This window comes from Pieris rapae, chromosome 9 (assembly GCF_905147795.1).
Source record: "Pieris rapae chromosome 9, ilPieRapa1.1, whole genome shotgun sequence".
Lineage (NCBI taxonomy): Eukaryota > Metazoa > Arthropoda > Insecta > Lepidoptera > Pieridae > Pieris > Pieris rapae.
Window position 1 is genome coordinate 3,778,508 of NC_059517.1, and position 19,274 is coordinate 3,797,781.

At 32.1% G+C, this 19,274-nt stretch overlaps 1 protein-coding gene across 1 annotated transcript; it reads left to right on the forward strand.

Annotated features, from left to right (window-relative positions):
* Positions 1 to 1,791: 1,791 nt before the first annotated feature.
* LOC110999752 (facilitated trehalose transporter Tret1-like) lies at positions 1,792 to 15,971 on the forward strand. Its single transcript, XM_022268970.2, has 9 exons — positions 1,792 to 1,933; positions 6,459 to 6,594; positions 7,236 to 7,450; positions 10,843 to 10,987; positions 11,848 to 11,986; positions 12,346 to 12,542; positions 13,386 to 13,581; positions 14,992 to 15,175; positions 15,718 to 15,971. Exons 1-9 carry the CDS (start codon positions 1,904 to 1,906, stop codon positions 15,898 to 15,900), a joined length of 1,425 nt encoding a protein of 474 aa, XP_022124662.2. The 5' UTR covers positions 1,792 to 1,903; the 3' UTR covers positions 15,901 to 15,971.
* Positions 15,972 to 19,274: the final 3,303 nt, after the last annotated feature.

Genomic DNA, 19,274 nt, shown 5'->3' on the forward strand with positions numbered 1-19,274 from the left:
ACCAATTTTATTAGGCATTAATTAGTCGTAGACTTAAAAAAGGAATATCTTAACTGATATTTAAATAATCATCAATGGATTTTATTAGTGATATTCGCTGTCGCCGGATAGTGTGCTAAAGGAAATGGCATCACTTTTTTCACGAGCAAATTGAAAACTTTTCTGTATTGTCAATTTAAGAACATTTCAAATTTCCTGTTCAATTATCAGTACAAGTTAATAAAAAAACATTATTCAAAGGTTTGTATGGTGATTACTAATTTTAATTATATATAATTATATAAGTACATTTAAATTGATTTTATGAATTACTCATTCAAAATACTTTTTTTAACTTTTTACAGAATAACAGCAATAGTAGAGAGAACGAGTTTTGGTTAGGCCAAATTTAGATCAACCTATGATTTGATCTATCAATACAATTTCATAAACTTTTTAATGAGGCACCATTGACGGGCGTGCACCGCCGTGCACTGTGCACAATTGTTCAATAATTTTTCTTTCTATCCGCGCTATTAATATTTGTGCGTACGAAAACGGATGCCATGGTGAGACTGGTTTTAGAACCAGATAAACAAACCAGATATGTCAGGCACAAATGGTTAATTATCAACAAAAAGAAACTGATGAAAGAAAGTAAGGATAAGATACAGAACGGACTGTCGCGCCACGGGACTATTATTATTGGTCACTGATTATAATATTTAATATCATTGATAAATTTTGTTAGATGGAGGTTAACAACTGATACTGGATTATCTTTGCTTTGTTCTTAAGTTAGCATCGACAAATGACATAGACTCTATTTTCGATGGTTTGTTTTTACGTTTTCTTAGATGATGTTCAATAAACAAGTCTATATATTTTAGTTGGCGAAACTTATACTAAAATAATATCATACGTAATTAACAGCTTTTACTTAATTGGATTGATTGATTGATTGGATTGGATGGTCCAAAAAATATGAAAATATATATATTTATTTTTTTTGTTGTGAAGCGATGGCCCGGAGTAAAGTACCATCTTTCCTTTATCCAAACAGACATACACAAAAAGTGTGTTTTATGGGAAAGAAAACAGACCGTTAATTAAAATGACGCGATACCTAATATCAGTAGAATAGATGTTTAATGAGATTTTTTCTGGTTTACATAAACATACGAAAAAAAGCAACAACGAGCATACAAAAGGTGGTCAAATTGAATGGTTAGCACTGAACTGGGATTTATACACAACAAATTAACACCATCAAAATCTCGTATTACCTGTTGATAGAACCAATTGGCTTATGTAATTACTTAAGATTATAGTTTGGGAAATATAATGGTTTATGTGCTTAGAATTCATTAGGATTTGAATAACAATTTTTCACAAATAATATATAGTTGATTTATAATCTGGTACGATTAAGAATTAATGTCAGTTTTTAAATTACGTAAACGAAATCGCAGCAATAGACTATCGCATTTGTCATTATTATTCATATGTAATTTTTCAAACATAACTCATATGTTTGAACATTAATACTGAACACAAAACATAACTGTTATGTAAAGAAATATTTGAATTAGACCTTTTTATAGTCCGTTAAATCCGTTTTCAATTCAACGTGGATTTCAATCAACGTCAGCATCATACACTAAAAAAATATTAACTCAACTTTGCAAAGATCGCATAATAAATTTGATTTGTTTACAAGTTGTCTAAATCTAGTGCTCTATCGGGTAAATGTCGGCTCACATGACGACTTTGTAGGAGATTTTTGATTGTAAGCACTAGTATAATGTTCGGCGGAAGTGTTTGGGTGCAGTTACAGCGGAGGATCAAGCCAGTGCGGTCTCTCTCTAAATTAAACCGCGAATCAGACATTCTGTGCTATAGTTATATTGTTTTGAAAACTACAATGAACATTTCACCAGCATTTTTAAAGCAGGTATTGTTTAAAAACATTATCGTGAATCGTAATATTATTATTTTAATATGTAACAGTCTATAAATAAATAATTTTAAGTAATAGGTTGCATTTGAATGTTAGACAATATTTTTTATAATTTAAACATTAACTAACTAAATTTAGTTATGGCAATAATATTTTAATTTAATAATAAATTACAAATGTATGAGCACCACGTGCTTAGGTACGCCAAAATCTAACAATATATATTAGATTATTACAAAAATAGATAACTAAGAAAATTGTGTTAATTTTTTTAGGATGGTGGTCTTAAAGTCATTATTAGATCTTAATGTATTTTTACGCGAATAATTTTTCGTTAAAACTGACGTTACCGATTTAAAAAAAAAAACAATGTAATAGAATTTTTCTACAGAGACTACATAAATGTTAATGAGCTTCCTTATCTTTTGTTAATATCCATTATTGCAATTCAATCGCGTAGATACAAAAAGTTTAGTTAAGGTTTAAGACCGCAACTTCTGCTCTGTGAAGAACAGATACTCATTTTGATTCAAATATTTTTTAGATCAAATAATTGAAAAATATGTTAAAGCTTATATATTGATATAAAATGTACTATACGTATATTGTAATACATTGTTTGACTAAATTGTATTTCCATTCATTTAAGTAAATACATTTATAAAAAGATAATTAAAATGTTGCAGCTAAGTGTCATACATCTTGACACTCCAAGGTTAACACATTATAGTTTCCATTCTTAGTCGAATTCGATTTCCTTTTTTATTTGTCTTAAACCTGATAGATGTCATTGCAAAGAAAATATTTGAAAATATTTTTACCTCCATAATTCGATCCAAACACAAGCCTAGTCTCAAAATCAGAAAAACCGTATTTTCCTGTGAGAATATCGAACAATCTCAATCGATAATTACAAATAACGTTCAATAATTTCTATGAGAGCTATATTTTCGCGTACCGATCCTTAAAAGACCGGCAACGCATTTGCGAGCCTTATGACAATGTGAGTGTCCATGGGCGGATAATACCACCTTTTGCTTCTTATTACATTTAAAGAAAATACTCTCTCGCTAGCTTGCAAGTGAATTCGGAATAACTGAGAAGAGAAGCAAATGGGAACAACATATAATAGCTATTTTGGGGACACCAAACTTTCTAAACATCAGAGTTAGCCAACTTAAGGATACATTCTGTTAATATTGACCTCAAAATTGGCCAGAAACCGGTTCCTATTCATTTTTATTAGAGAGACCTTGAATTTGAATACGGCATGTGTTGGGTAACTATCTGTAGCATGGATACGTATGTATGCTTGTATGGGTTCTATCTAAAATACTGTAGAGTTCAGAGCTGAGTTAGGTATTTAACGAGTAACTCTTTCGCATTCTTTGCAGATTGGTATAATAAATACACAACAAAGTACATAAAGTTACTCCAAAAGCTTTTCTTGTAAACAAGTTAATTACCTATGTTTTTTTAATCAGTGATGTGCCGACAAATCTTTTTTACGTTTTATTTTTGTATTCTTGGTCTTGTTTGCTTAATATGCAAATTAAAATAATATTGAAGATGAAAAACGTACTATTAATTAATGGATATCCGAAACCGGTTTAGTACGGTATGTCAATTATACAAAAAAGTGCTATGATCAATAAAATGAGGCCTGGCAGTATAGTTTACTTAAAATCACATAGAGATATACCTTATTATCTATGACTCATTTAAATGAACTGCAAAACCTTTTTTTTAATTACGAATAACATTAGTTATATTAAGACACAGGTTAAAATGTCAAACTGCAACTGCTATGACATTTAATTATTAAATTTATACGAAATATACATCTGAAATATTTTCATATGTCTTATTTAGAACGATTTTATCCTAGACTTTTGACTGGTAGGTACAATATATTACTCAAATAGAAGAGAGAGAATATGGGTTCTCCTAAGTGGAAGCTGATGGTTATGCGAAGTGATTCAGGGTCCAATTGTGTTAATGATGATGATGATGCGTTATAGATAATGAATTTATTTGTTAAATGCGGCTTTGGCATGGCATTACTGATAAAGGCCAGACGCGTTTTGTCTTTCGCTTAGCTTCGCTTTTATCTACTCATTCTGACTCAGATATTTAACATTCATTCATAATTTTGATACACGTTAGACACCTGACTGCCTATTTTGTTTGATAGGTTAGGACTTAAATTAAAGAAAATTAATTTATGACAACCTTGATTTAAGAAAAATAAGGAAGGAGTTGATATTTTTTCATATGTATAATTAAAAATAAAATTTTAATAGATAAGAAAACGCTCTGTCAATTTCGTGAAGGTCAAAACGACAATTCCATACATTTCCAATATATTACGGGATGATAAATTTAAAGTATGAAGTATACTACTACTAGACTGTACTTATTTTTATTAATAATAATTTTTCATTAATATTGTAATCAGATTCATAGAGAAATATGAGCTCTAAGTGAGTCAAATAAAATATATTTTTGAAATACGGTTTTCATATTTTTACACTTGAATATTATAAGATTATTTTGATAAATCTTACTAATAAAATAATATTATTTTTCCTCAAAATCTGTAAAGCATATTAAGTGTAATTATTTAATATGGACTTGAACTTAACTTGAACAATTCATACTTAGCAGTTGTATGAATTGTTTTATCTAGATGCTAGCGTGGAATATTTTGTATTGTGTGCAAGATTAATATAAACTGAGCCGTTTTCCGCTTATACCAGCTTATTCATGCATATATGTTATTATACTATATATAGCATTAAAATAGCAAATTAAGTTAATGCGACAAGATGTAAGGTTTTATTCTAAAGGTACATAGATAATAACCCTATAATTATAAAAACATTTAAAGAATACATAGAAAAGAAAGAAAATTACGTCACTGAATGTTTTTTTTAATAATAAGTATTCCAAAACTTACACTACGAGTGTAATTTAAAGTACACATATTGAGGAAAGTATCTTTTATAAACAATTAAGCAAGACTACCATAATTTTAGTATACTATAGTTTTGTATGAACAATATATACCTTGATTTTTTTACTATAGTTAGCTATTTATATACGTTTAGGTGCTACATCCTTCTTGCCAGCAATCGCAAACTATCAAACAATCACTGCACGCTACTCGGATTAAACTATTAATAAAATTCCGTTGTCGGTCGTGACAATTGTTCGAAGGAAGACAATTTCAAGCCTATTTATAATAAATGTAAATAAGAAACGGTGCCTTTAATTATTACTGAAAAGCTAAAAAAACTTAGACAGAAAGATGTTTACTTGAGTACTTTATTAAAACTTACAATAAGTCCGATAATAAATCAAAAAATCAAAACTCAAACTCAAAAATATCTTTATTCATTTAGGTAAACATGTACACTTATGAACGTCAAAAAAAGACAAATTAAATTAATTGTAAATTTACATTTACAACCAGTTCGCAAGTCAAGGTCGTAGAGCGGGTAAGAAGAACTGGCAAGAAACTTTCCGCCACTCTTTTGAATCGCCAAGTTTTTAATACAAATTGTTTGAACTGGAGCAAATCAATCCCAAGGATTAGGATCATTTAAGTATTCGTCAAATTTATTTAATTTTATAAAATTTTATGGGTTTAGACACATTTGTGGTGGTTTCAAATTGCAAACATTGCAGCACACATTTTAATATTGCCCTTCACGCAGACAAACTTAATTACGTAATTAAAAACAGTTACCTCTATGTTAATTACATATCTAAGAATCCACTTAGGTTGTGCATTATCTCTTCAATATGTGTTAGTTAATTGTAATGTTAATTGATTAATCAACAGCCGATGTCTGAACAATTATCCTCCTTTTATAACATCCCCATTGTTCTAAATACTAAACGTATAACATCAATGAAGTACGTTGAATTCTCTTGAGTGACTTCTAGTTGTAAGAATATAAGCAATCCTTATATATTATAGGTTGAAGTCCCTCGGCCATATTTGTATGAACAGAAAAATATCATGGATATTTGTTCGGGTTTTTATACTGTTATTCCTTTGGAAGTTGAGCAGCAACGACCAGTGTTGGCCTAGTGGCTTCAGCGTGCGACTATCATACCTGAGGTCGTAGGTTCGATCCCCGGCTGCGCACCAATGGTGTTTCTTCCTTGGTGCGCATTTAACATTTGTTCGAACCGCGGTGAATAAAAACATCGTGAGAAAACCGACATGTCTTAGACCCAAAAAGTCGACGGCGTGTGTCTGGCACTGGAGGCTGATCACCTACTTGCCTATTAGATTTAAAAATAATTATGAAACAGATTCAGAATTCTGAGGCCAAGACCTAAAGAGGTTGAGAGGGGCCACTGATTTATTTTATTTTTTATTCCTGAGGAAGGTGTTTTGTATTATAAAATATACTAATTCTTATTGATAGTAGGAAAGACTACAATAGAATATTATAATAATATTTTTCAATCATAATGCCGAACATAAGTGTTTATTTTTTTACAGTTATGGCTTACAATAGGTGCCTCGTTGGCGTTTTTAATCATCGGTCTGGTTCGCGGATATACTGCGTCAGCGCTGCCTTCAATAGAACAGTATAATCCTACAATTGTACAACACAGCGAACAAAAGTCATGGACAGGTAAATTACGATTATTGTTAATATTTGAACTAAATATTGCTTGGCTCAAGTTGTTGAGACATTGATTGAATTTGTTAAGATTTGTGAATTAGGAGAGTGTGGTATTTATTTTTATTCATTAGGTGCAAGCTTGGTTGGAAGCTAGCCTAATTTAAGTCTGGTGATAAGTCATAAAGTTAATGTAGAAATATTTAATGTTTTAGATAATTGCATGTTATGTTGCAGTACATATAGTGATGAAAATTTACATAAGAGTATACGTAATTATATAACTTTACTAGCTGACCTGGCAAACGTCGTTTTGCCATGTATATTCATGTAATTCGTAATTCATTCATTATAAAAAATAGGGGTTGATCGTAGAGGAGTGAAAATGAGGGGTTGTATGTATTTTTTAATGCTGTATCATAAAAAAATTTTTTTTTTTTCTAAAATTAAAAAAAAAAAATTTAGTGGTGGATTATCCTTAACATTTAGGGGGATGAAAAAAAGATGTTGTCCGATTCTCAGACCTACCCAATATGCACACAAAATTTCATGAGAATCGGGAAAGCCGTTTTGGAGGAGTTTAAACACAAACACCGCGACACTAGAATTTTATGTACAAGATTTTAGAAGATTAATATCCAATCTTTTTATAGGTGCAATTGCGTCATTTGGAGCTTTCTTGGGAAGTATGTGCTCCGGACCATTAATGCAACGGGCTGGTCGAAAAAGAGCGCTAAAGCTCACAGCTCCCCTTTGGATTGCCGCATGGATAATTGTTGGTTTTGCACGCATCTTTCCAATCCTGCTACTCGGTAGAATACTCACTGGCTTATGTGTGGGATTTGTATTAGCTCCAGTTCAAGTTTACGTAAGTATGACATTCTTTTTTAATATTCTTGCTATTTTTAACAAGATGATTCAAAAGATCTCTCTTTACCGTTTCACTTTGCCGCTTTAAATGTTGAACCAGTTTGGTAATCAGATAACGAAAAGTAAGTAAAAATTTAATATCGTTTAAAAAGGAAATAGTAAAGTCCCCGTGATACTATCTAAATGATGCGGTGAAAGTTATCTTTAACTTAATTTTTCGCAAAAATAACATATAATTTAATAGAGTATTCGCAAAGACAATTCATATATTATTAGGTAACAGCTATGTATGCATAAAGTATTATCAAATTTACAAAGTTTCCAAATAGCCCTCACTTATAATCCTTAAATGATGTAAATAACCTGTGTAAACATTTGTTGAAACTATATTTTGTAACCCGTGCCATGTGTCAACTTGAAAGGAAAATGTATAAATATTAGCATTATGCGTCATAAAAAGTTTTCCAATTTCACTCACCTAATTTGTTCAATATAAACAAGAATATTCTACTGGATTGATTGTGTCATGTTGACGGAGACAACAGCATTACCAGAGATATTAGATAACACTGCTTTGCTTTTTTTTCTATGGAATATTTTTGGCACTTTTCTAATTTTTTTTTAATTTCAATAGTAATTTCCTTTCCAGTTGAGACTGTTACGTAAATAAACGGTGAACTGATGTTAAGTGCTCACTCGAGCCGGGTCTTTATGAAAAAACTTTTCAATCAAATAAAATTGTTTCGCTATTGCTTTTAATTAGTTGTGTTATGGTTAAAAAACCATAACACAACTAATAAAATATACTATATTTTTGTGAATAAAAACACAAATATTGTTTTCAATATTCACAGATAAGTTAAAGCCCAAATTAGACAGACATTTGATATTTCTGTGCCCGTCTCACTGATTATTATTAAAAACCGGTTAGAAGCCTCCTTTGGTCGGTTTTTTCCCAACCAGAACTTTCCCAACAGTATTTATTTTAAAACAACGAATGTAATTATCATAATTTTTACCATTATCTTTCTTTAGTTACCTACTTCGTAAATCCAACCAAGTTGAATGAGAATAACTATAATTTTGTGAATTAAAATAATATAGAAACGTATCAAAACCACATATGTATTGAAGTTTAGGTTGGTTGCAGGACATTTGCTGTCATATTGTATAACATCCGTTTAAATTTCTATTGTTTTGGTATAGAGTTTCACCGGCTAACACGTTATCATAAATTAGAAAGTTCCCACATGTTTTTCGTGCTCAATATTTAATAGGTAAATTATCCTTTACTTGGCTATTTTCTTTAAATTCAAGGGATAAATCAATAAATAATAGTATGTTCCCAAAAATGACAATAAGAAATAGAAGTTTACTAGGATCTATTTTTGAAATATAATATGTATATCTGAAAAAGAATATGCTGTTTCCAAATGTCTATAATATTTTTTTATTCGTATATAGTTATATCACCTAACACCTCTTTTCTTTAATATTTTGTCGTTGTTCAAAAATTTTCTAATCTCTGATCCTCCTTGGCGATGAGAGCACGTCTTCAAACCTATTCTGTATCCTCTCGCCTTCTATGAAACAAGGCCTATTTCACATTTATGCCCTTTGCGTACCACCACCACCACCTTAGTGCGTACGTTTGTATGTATTACTATTACGCATTATTTTCTATAATATATTCAAAATAATACCCGTAGACTTTTATATAATAACTGATCTTCAGACGTGTAGAAAAAAACGTACCTGAATCTTGTATTCATGCTTTGGCATTCTTTAACCAAGGAAGTAATTTAGCAAATACTAGTTTTTTGCCATTCATTAGACAAAAAAGTCAAGAAACACTCAGTCAGATAAATAATACATGAACGATCCATTAGATGATGTTGATCAAATACGGTATCGGTACTCCAAGGTCTTTAGATATTAATATTTAAATTAAATGATTAGAATTTGCGGATCAATTTCCTTCTTCCAATTCTATCAGAATCCGGAGAAATGCCTTAATGTTTATACAGTAGTTATTTGTAATTTTAAGCTCATTATAAGGGTATCACTGTAATATTATGATATTAATAATGTGAAAAACAAATACGTTCGCGTTTTTAACGTACCAATACATCGATTCTGATCCAACTGCGCATACGCACTCGCGTGTACCATATGCTTAGAGCGAATCGTATCTTATTTCGGCTATACAATGCGCAGAGGCGATGAACTTGGAGAAACTAATCTTCGAAAACAGAAGGCAAAAGATCACGTGGCCTTTCACCAACCAGATGGACCGATCAAGTGAAATATTCATTGTCCTCAAAACTGTACTGTCGTAAAGGGGGAGGGGGGGAGCTGGACAGAAACCGGTGAAAACATAATATATGTATATAACTTTTGATTCTTCTGCACCTAAGCATGATTTATTTCTCAATTTTTAACATTTACGTCTACTTTATTATTATTATGCATGCTGTGTTGGCTTTTAAGCCGAACTTACTTTAACGACTTGTAAGAAATCGCTATCGAAAGCTGAGAAATAAATAAATATTTTTAATACATATGTTTTTATTAGACTCATAAAAAATTTGCATATATTGTTGCATAATAATTGAATGTTAAATTAGCTTGGAAAACACAGTACCTATAATTCATTTCTCATTTAACAACGTTATATTTCACAAACAGTTTAGATACTCAATGCTGTTGCGTTTTCTATGAAATTGTTTATGTAATAGCACGTTGTATTATGTGGCAACGATACGACCAAAACCGTTATGTGTGGTTCCATACCTCAGTTTGATGTCAGTGATAGCAATGGTAGCCATGTTTGTTCATCTATTAACCTATTAAAATACTAGCCTTTTCGCGCCACTTTTTTTCCTGTTGTATACTTACTTTCAGCTGCATTTTAATTTAGACGATCCGTTTCTTAAGCGAAGAAGGTTACTTACCATTCTGTCTAAGGTTATTTCTTTTCCTAGAGCAAATTTTACTATCAGTAGTTAAGGCGTGAAAGCGTTAGAGTAACTGACTATATATATATATAGGCTCGCTAGTATATTATATAATATGTACTAGCTAGCCCGACAGACGTTGCCTTAAATACACGTATAAAAACAAACAAATCTAATCCATAAACTTAATTGTAAATTCACAATTCAAATACATTCAACTGAACCGGTCCAGACACTAAATACATAAGAATATTAAATATTTAGTGAAGACGATTAGCAAATTAATAATAATAAGAGTATACAAAGGATAGCAGCGTTGGTTTTTACTCTTAATTTACACAAAAACACCAGTCATTGTAATATTGTTAAATTATTATTAATTTCCTTTATTACCTAAGTGTAATTTGTAGAAAAACAAAAATTATAATTGCAGGTGAGTGAATGCTGCGACCCTGAGATACGTGGTCGTCTCGGGTCCCTACCGACGCTGTCCATGTCGCTGGGCATCCTCATCTCCTACATCGCGGGCAGCTGGCTTTACTGGAGATACCTCGCCTTTCTCTCAGCCACCTTTTGCGGTTCGTGTATTACTTTTAATATTCGTATGTATGTATTTAGTCTCGTTGGCATGTGGCATACTTGTTCGGTATTCTCATGATATGAGCAAGTTAATTGAGCAGATAGAAAAATATAGGAGTTGTTGGTGAAGTGTTAGAATGCACGATTCTATCAGTGTATATAGAATATTCCTTAATGAGTTGCTTCCTTTGATAGGCGAGTAAAAGTTATATAACACCTTGAGGTCATAAAAATAGTCTAGGACGTTCATATTAAAATAAGCAACGGATGTGGGTGACGTGTTCGTCTAATCCAGGTGTAATTTTCTACTAACCACGTTTGTACACACTGATCATTTAGGTGATCAAATGTGATCCTCTGTCATGATATTCCTATTCATTCAAACAAACAAACAAATAAAAATCATTTATTCATATAGGTAACATAATGTACACTCATGAACGTCAAAAAAAGAAAATTAGAATCATTTTATGTAAATATACATAAAATGATTCTAATTTTAAATTTACTAGTTCTCAAATCAAGGGCGTAGAACGGAAGAGAAGAACTGGCAATAAACTCTCCCATTATTTTTCTAATTCAGAAATTGAGAGTCACCATTAAACGAGTAATAAAATATACAAATTTCTTTATTTTATTTTATTGTATTGCAAGTATATAATCTAAGTATCTTCAACAGATTAGAAGTCCGTAAAATCCTGTAATTTTGTTCTTGATATTTATTTTATCTATTAATAGCAAAAAGAGTATTTTTTATTTTGAATCTAACTAAATTGTTTATCCAGGACAATTGTGACAAAAGACAGGAGGTAATAGTAGTGAAATAAGGTAATTTTTGATGAAACAATTATTTTTTCAGTGGGTATGTTTGTTGTCCTCCTCCCGTTACCAGAATCTCCAGTATGGCTTGAGACACAAGGTTTAGACAACAGTGCATCTATGAAGTGGCTTCACCTCTCCAAACACGCTGTTGCTAAAGTTAAAGATGGTATACAAGAGTAAGTATCATATATATAGCATTATAAACCCTATTTTTATTGAAAAGTTAATAATCAAAAGTGTTATGTATATCGTAAACCCACGTATTATAATAAAAACACGTTCATGAGAAAGATAGAGCAACATTATTGGTCTTACATAGATAGAGAAACAACATTGTTCTTCTTCATAGATACAAATATATTCAATAGAACACTATATATAATATGTTAGTCTAATTAATTATTTAACGACTACAATATTTTAAAACGGATATTATTAAAATATACTTACTATTAATCTTACTTCAAAATGTTCTTAGAGATCTGACTAAAATTGGCTTCTTGGCGTCTTCTTCATTAACATTGTATCTTTCTAGGCCTGTGAAGAGTATATCTGGCAATTTGAATCCAGCACCTGCAGAGCCTGAACCAAAGAGTCTTTTCACTCGGGAAGTGTTCTTCTCACCTCCCGTGATCAAGCCATTGATAATTGTATTCGCACTACTTTTCTTCCAACAATTTAGTGGCATAGATGCCGTAATTTTCTTTACAGTCGAAATCTTCCAAAAATCAGGTAAAATGTTTTAATTTTTTTCTTCATAAATAAATAAGTACTGAAATAGTATATGTTGCCAAATAATTACTAAGGTTATCCAATGTCTGTCAATAGGTCAATGCAAAATCTTATGCAAGGGACTGTATGATACCTTTTTGCATTGGTAACTATGTGTACAATGTACAAAAGTAGAAATGAACAGCCTTGGTTCAAAGACACCAAAATATGGCCATAGATATTTTAGCAAAACGAAATGATTAAATCACATCCCCTATTCATTTCCAATCGTTGACTTATATGAAATTATCTTATTGAAGCTGCTCTGTGCCATTTAGTTGCCGAGTAGAATTTGTCTTATATCGAGAACGAAAAATCTTTCAAGGAGAAAATTTATATTCGTTAAATAAATCAACGAAAATGTGGAGTGAATTGCTTGTAACGAAATTGTTGCTATAATGTATTATTTAGTATGTGTATTTTAAATAACGTATACAGATAAATCGATATACAATATCTGCACTTCTAAATAACCGATAAGAATTGGTTATTACAGATTTAAAAAAAAATTGGTGTCTGGTTTTCGATACAACTAGAATATCAATCAAAGACGTTATTGTCATCGTATCTGATTTATCTTTGTTATTTTAATAAAATGTCAAGAACCTTACTGAGTTTTCATGACAAACATAACAAGAGATTCTTAAAATTTGTTTTTGTTTGTGAGACATGTTATTAATTTATAATCTCGTTTTCTATATCACTACTGAACCAATGTTAGTAATCTAAGGGCTAGTAAGCTAAGTTTTTAAAAGGTGAAATATCTACCAGGAGAGGTTTTTCACGTAATTCATTTTCTGGCAGGTAGCAAATTAGACCCAATGATGGCCACAATAACAGTGGGTGCGGTGCAATTATTCAGCAATGGAATTAGTACAATTCTAGTCGACCGTGCTGGCCGAAGGCCACTACTCCTGCTCTCAGCAGCAACTATGTCAGTCTCCATGGTTTCCATGGGAGCCTCGTTTTACTTCGAATTCGACCAAGATTCATGGTTGGGGTAAGTTTCAGCCCTAATTTTAATTTCATAAGATATATAAGAAGAAAATGATGAGGCGCAGACATTATAGGCAAAATTAGATTTTTATGGTTTACCAAAAACAGATTATATCATTTATCACAAACAGATTACATCTCTCACCTCAGCTATCTTGCTAGGTGCTCGAAACAAAGACACATACAAGTCATGTCAAATTAAATACTCTGCTTCGGCAGTATGTATCAGGAATGAGTAGTAATCAGTAAATCGGCCAACCCATAACGCGGTGGGTGACTTAAGAACGATAATGAACTAAAACCTCTTTACGTTATTTAAAAAAAACTATTTATTTAATATTATATTCGTTTATTAACATAATAATTAATGTGGGGTGGATTCTTTTGTAGTAGTTCTCAGCTAATATTTGGTATAATTATTATGTGTAATTTATGTAACAAAACATAGAGGTCTCCTATGCACACATTACTTATTATCTGACACAATTCCCAATATTCCGAAAATTGGTATTAGTTGCTAACGCTTACTACATAACAGCATTATCAGATTGGGTAACTGTTTGCACTATTTATAATGAAGTATTACTATGACAACTTGACATCCTAACTTTGTTTATAAGTTCAATGCACTGAAATACCGTGACTGGCATATTAAAAACTAAATGTTAACAGTATTTTTGTGAATACTCGTGAGAATAGGCCAAGGTTGAAAAATTCTAGTTACATTACGAAATCGTGTTAATATATTAATATAGGTAATTTTTTCGTACTCGATTGCATAATGGTCAAGCATTTTTTAAGGTCACACCTAGCCTATTTTTATTATGTTGTATTATGAAAACTGGTCTAATATTTGAGGCTGATTCCAGTTAAATGACGTTAAATTTTCATAAAAAGTTGTTTCGTTGGCGTAGGCGTACCTCTTACGGAAATCCCCCAGCCACACGCAACGCGATAAAAGCTATTATTTATTAAAAATAATAACAATCCATCGGCGTAAAATCACTACATGGCGTCTCTCTTTATCTTGTATTAACAAAATCTGGTTTTTACATACACGCGATAATATTTAAATTAGTATTTATAAAACTAAAATAAGGTGTACTGTATGTTTCTATCAAATACTCTGTGGGATTAAATGCCAACCCAAATCAAGGAAGTTTTGATGACAATAGGACTCGATAAGTGAAAAACTATATCCGGAAGGATAGTATGGTTGGAGTATAATAGATTGCTTTAATAGAAATAATTTGATCAGTTCCTTAACTTTGAACAAAACATATTGTTGGTAACTTATTGGAAGGTAATTTCTAGGAAGAAATCAGCAATTTGTGGTAATTATTATAATATATTCAACACATTACCTATAAAAACGATAGCATAAACAACGTTAATTCTAACTTTTTTTTTTCAGCTATCTGCCCATTGCAAGTCTGGTAGTTTTCATGTTGGGCTTCTCACTGGGTTTTGGTGGACTTCCCTTCTTGTTGCTTGGTGAACTCTTTCCCAAGCACTACAGATCTCAGCTGTCAGGAATGGCCAGCGCGGTCAATCTGCTCTCCATGTTTTCTGTTATTAAGTCCTATCATGCTCTAGATGTAAGTATTAAGGAAATATTTTATAAGTTGTACATTGCATGTACATCATACATAGTGTAAACCGAACACTCTACTAGTGTTTGGTTTACACATTTGAGTAAAAACATTAACGAATATTCTCGGCGCCAATTACTATCCTATTAATGTCGAGTTATGTAACAAAAACGTGTTTAGGAAGTTTTTTTAAGAATACTATTAGCCAATCACACTAAACCCATTTTTTAATATACTTAAATTCACTTATCTAACTTCAGTATATGAGGGATCTTCTGTATCAAATGCGCACTACCCTTCGGCTACCCTATGTTTATAAAAAAAAATCAAAACAAGTTGAACCCGCGAACTTCGGTTCTTCTTCATGTGATTTTACTTAGCCTACCTTTTTAGTACATACCAACGGTTTTCCGGAATCAAAACTTTTTAGGTTTTTCTGTTATTAGATCTAAAAAATAAATATGTAGTGTAGACGTTTGCTTCCAAATGAGAGTGTTTACTTTAAATTTGCCTTACGTTTTGTCTAAAAAAATATGTTTTTTTTTCAGCATGTATTAACATCAGCCGGTACATTCTGGCTGTATGCAGTATTTTGTGGACTGGCGTTGATCTTTGTCGCGTTCTTCGTTCCTGAGACTAAAGGAAAGTCTCTCGCGGAGATTGAGCAGCATTTCAGAGGCAACAAGCACCAGGAAACCGTCAGCTTGCAAAATATACAAACAAAATTTTGATTTTTACTTGAAAATAGGCAATTATAGTATTATTTACAATAGTATAATATAAATAAGGGGTTGCTGCATCTGGCGCAGGATAAGATGCGGTTCAGAGAACTGACGGCCAACCTCCAGTAATGGAGTGGCACTTGAAGAAGAAGAATATAAATAACTTACAGTTTTATCGAATTTTAGTTCATCATTTCAGTTTTATTTATTTTTTTATAAAAAAAAAAATTCACATCTATTCGGAAGACTGTAAGTTAAAACTATTATGAAATCTATTCACTTCCGATGTCAGGTTTGTAACTTTGCGATGTTGTGCAACAACTATTAAAATATAATTGACACCAAATTAATGCTAAGTTAAGGTTAAGAAATAATTAAAATCAAGAATAGAAAGGCTTGAATTAAAAAGCTTTTTGTAGTGTTATTCGAATCTGAAAAGTAAACTTCACTAGAAGTATGTTTTCATCTAATCCGTTATACAGAAGTATGTTAAATCAATCTCATATCCATCAAGCGACTTTACCTGTGATAAATTTTTAAATAGTCTAGTCGTATAAAAAACCTTTCGTTCATAATTGTACGAAATTGTGTACTAAGAATATTATGACAGATAGGACACCAAGTATCTTATATGAGTTGTCTGAAAAGTTAAGTCATAAGTCAGACAAACTGGCTCACTGAATAATGTTTTTAAATAATTTGGCAAACATGGAAAAGGGGGCAAACCCCCCATTCGTAATTGCACCGATTTAGCTAAAGTATCAGACTCATTATGACGAGATAATACTTTAGTTGAAAGAGTGCATTTTGTGTTTATAAGACTATGTCAGGGATATTTTAGAGTCTATATTATAGTATATATATGAACATTGTACGCGGAAAGCTGTCGCTCATATCAGATTAATATTATAATGTTATTAATAATTAATAAATCATTAAGGATTAATCTGATAGCATGACATTATTTTAAAATTAACATTGAAGCACCATTGAAAATTATTTTAGCATTAGTATATATGTATATTTTAATTTATAAGCACTTTGACTCGTTGTTATGTAATAATTAAAGTTTCGGGCGAAAACCAAATTTAGATTTGGTAACAAATTGTCTGGCATTCTTGATTTACAAATTTTTGACAAAATGTTTGAGATTCAGTTTAGATTATATCTAGACATATAGACTCTCATCAATTTTGCGTGTTTTTAGGAGTTACTGCTGTATCTGCGTGACTTCGAAGAAACAGAGAAGCGCTTTATAAAAGATATGTCTATCTTATCTAATCTAATCTATACTATTGTTAGAATGTGATAAATATTGGTATTTACGCTCCATCCTCATAAGGATCTTGTCTCGTGGAAAAAGGCACTTATTACACCCCCTAAAAATGTTTTGTTATATTAATGTGTGCACATAAAACGTGAAACTTATGATAAGAATAATATATATTAGATGTATAAATCCTTCTTGAATTAATTTATCATACCATGAACATCGCATTAATATCGCAACGCATATTTTTTGATTATTATTTATTACATATGATTTAGTACTTTAGTACAGACGTCAAACATGCGTACTCTATATTGTGTAATTTTATAACTGGTAATTACGAAATTACACAGTATAACACTAATAAAGAAATTGAAGAACCTAAATAATAATCGATAGCATATTGTGTATCCATAAAAACCTCAAGATTTATATTTTCTAAGCTTAGAAAGTGTTCAAGAAAGAGAACTTAAAGGGAATACGGTCAAATAAGTAAGAATGAAAATAGTAAAGAATGAAATGTTGCTAGATATTTTAATATATATTTATTTTGATACAATTGCCCGTTAGGTTCACATTCGATATTGTTATTGTTGGCTGTGTATTGTTATTTGTTATTATTTTGAAATAAAATATACCTTTATCGTGTTTACTTTATTTTATTTTTGCAAGTAAATTCTGCATAAGGTATTAGCGTGCGGTAGTGGACAATGAATTCACTCGCACTATTTATATTTCAGAATATCAGCGAAATCTAGTAAATTTAAGCTCCGGAGTGCGCTAGGTTGTATACAGGTTTTATAATCGTCAGATTGGCTGTATTTATTTTATCATGGATGGTATACCGCCTTATATATTACGAGATTGTGCCGTTGTACTTGCTGAACCACTGCTCCACATTTATAACCTATGTCTCAAAGCAGCAACATTTCCCACATGTTGGAAAACCAGTCGGGTGATCCCAATTCCTAAAGTAAGATGCCATGATAAAGTAGAACAGCATAGACCGATAGCTATTTTGTCATGTCCGGCGAAAGTATTGGAAGCGGCACTTCAAAAATGCATATTTAATCAAGTGAGTTCCCAACTATCGGAAGCGCAACACGGGTTTCGGCCTATGAGGAGTACCACTAGTAACCTCTTGAATTATATGGCTAATATTAGCCCAGCTGTGGACAGTGGAAAACAGGTAGACGCTGCTTATTTTGATATCAAAAAAGCGTTCGACCTGGTCGATAATGACGTGCTTTTGCAGAAGTTTGCACATATAGGATTCACTCCACACTTATTAAACTTTATGGCCAGTTCTATGGAAGATCGAACGCAATACGTGGATTACGCGGGGTGTAGGTCAGAGGCCTACTTTACGAGATCAGGCGTGACACAAGGCAGCAATTTGGGACCGTTAGAATTTCTGATAATGCTGAATGACCTACCGAAAGTTGTCAAGAATGCAAAGTGCTTGCTCTTCGCTGATGATCTCAAACTGTACATGCCTATAGAGAGTATAGATGACTGCATTCGGCTGCAGGAAGACATTGATCGAGTGGTTAACTGGAGCAGGAGAAATAGATTGGAGTTTAATTTGGCAAAATGTAAAGTGATATCTTTTTCAAGGGCACGGTTAATCACTCGGTACAATTATACCATTAGTGGGCTAACCTTGGCGCAAGTCTCAGAGGTCAAGGATTTGGGAGTTTATTTTGATACGAATCTTGGTTTCGCGCGACATGTAGAGATGGTATGCAAAAAGGCGTACAGAAATCTGGGGTTCGTATTAAGAACAGCTTGTGGCCTTGAAAACATCGGTGCGATCAAAATCTTATACAACGCGCTAGTGAGAAGTCACTTGGAGTGCAACGCAATGGTGTGGGCCCCATATGAGGCTAAATACAGTCTCATGTTAGAGCGAGTACAAAATAAATTCACTCGCTACCTCTACAAGAGACTGTATGGAGTGTTGCTCTTGTGTATCCGCTCTTCTGTGAGGCGGACAACAGCCAGTTCGGGCTGAGCCCACGCTGGCGGTGTGGTTGTTCGCGTCCTGCCGATGCAGAACGGTACTGGGGCGGGCGTATAGCCCTTGGTGTGGCGGAGACGAGGAGCGTCGGGC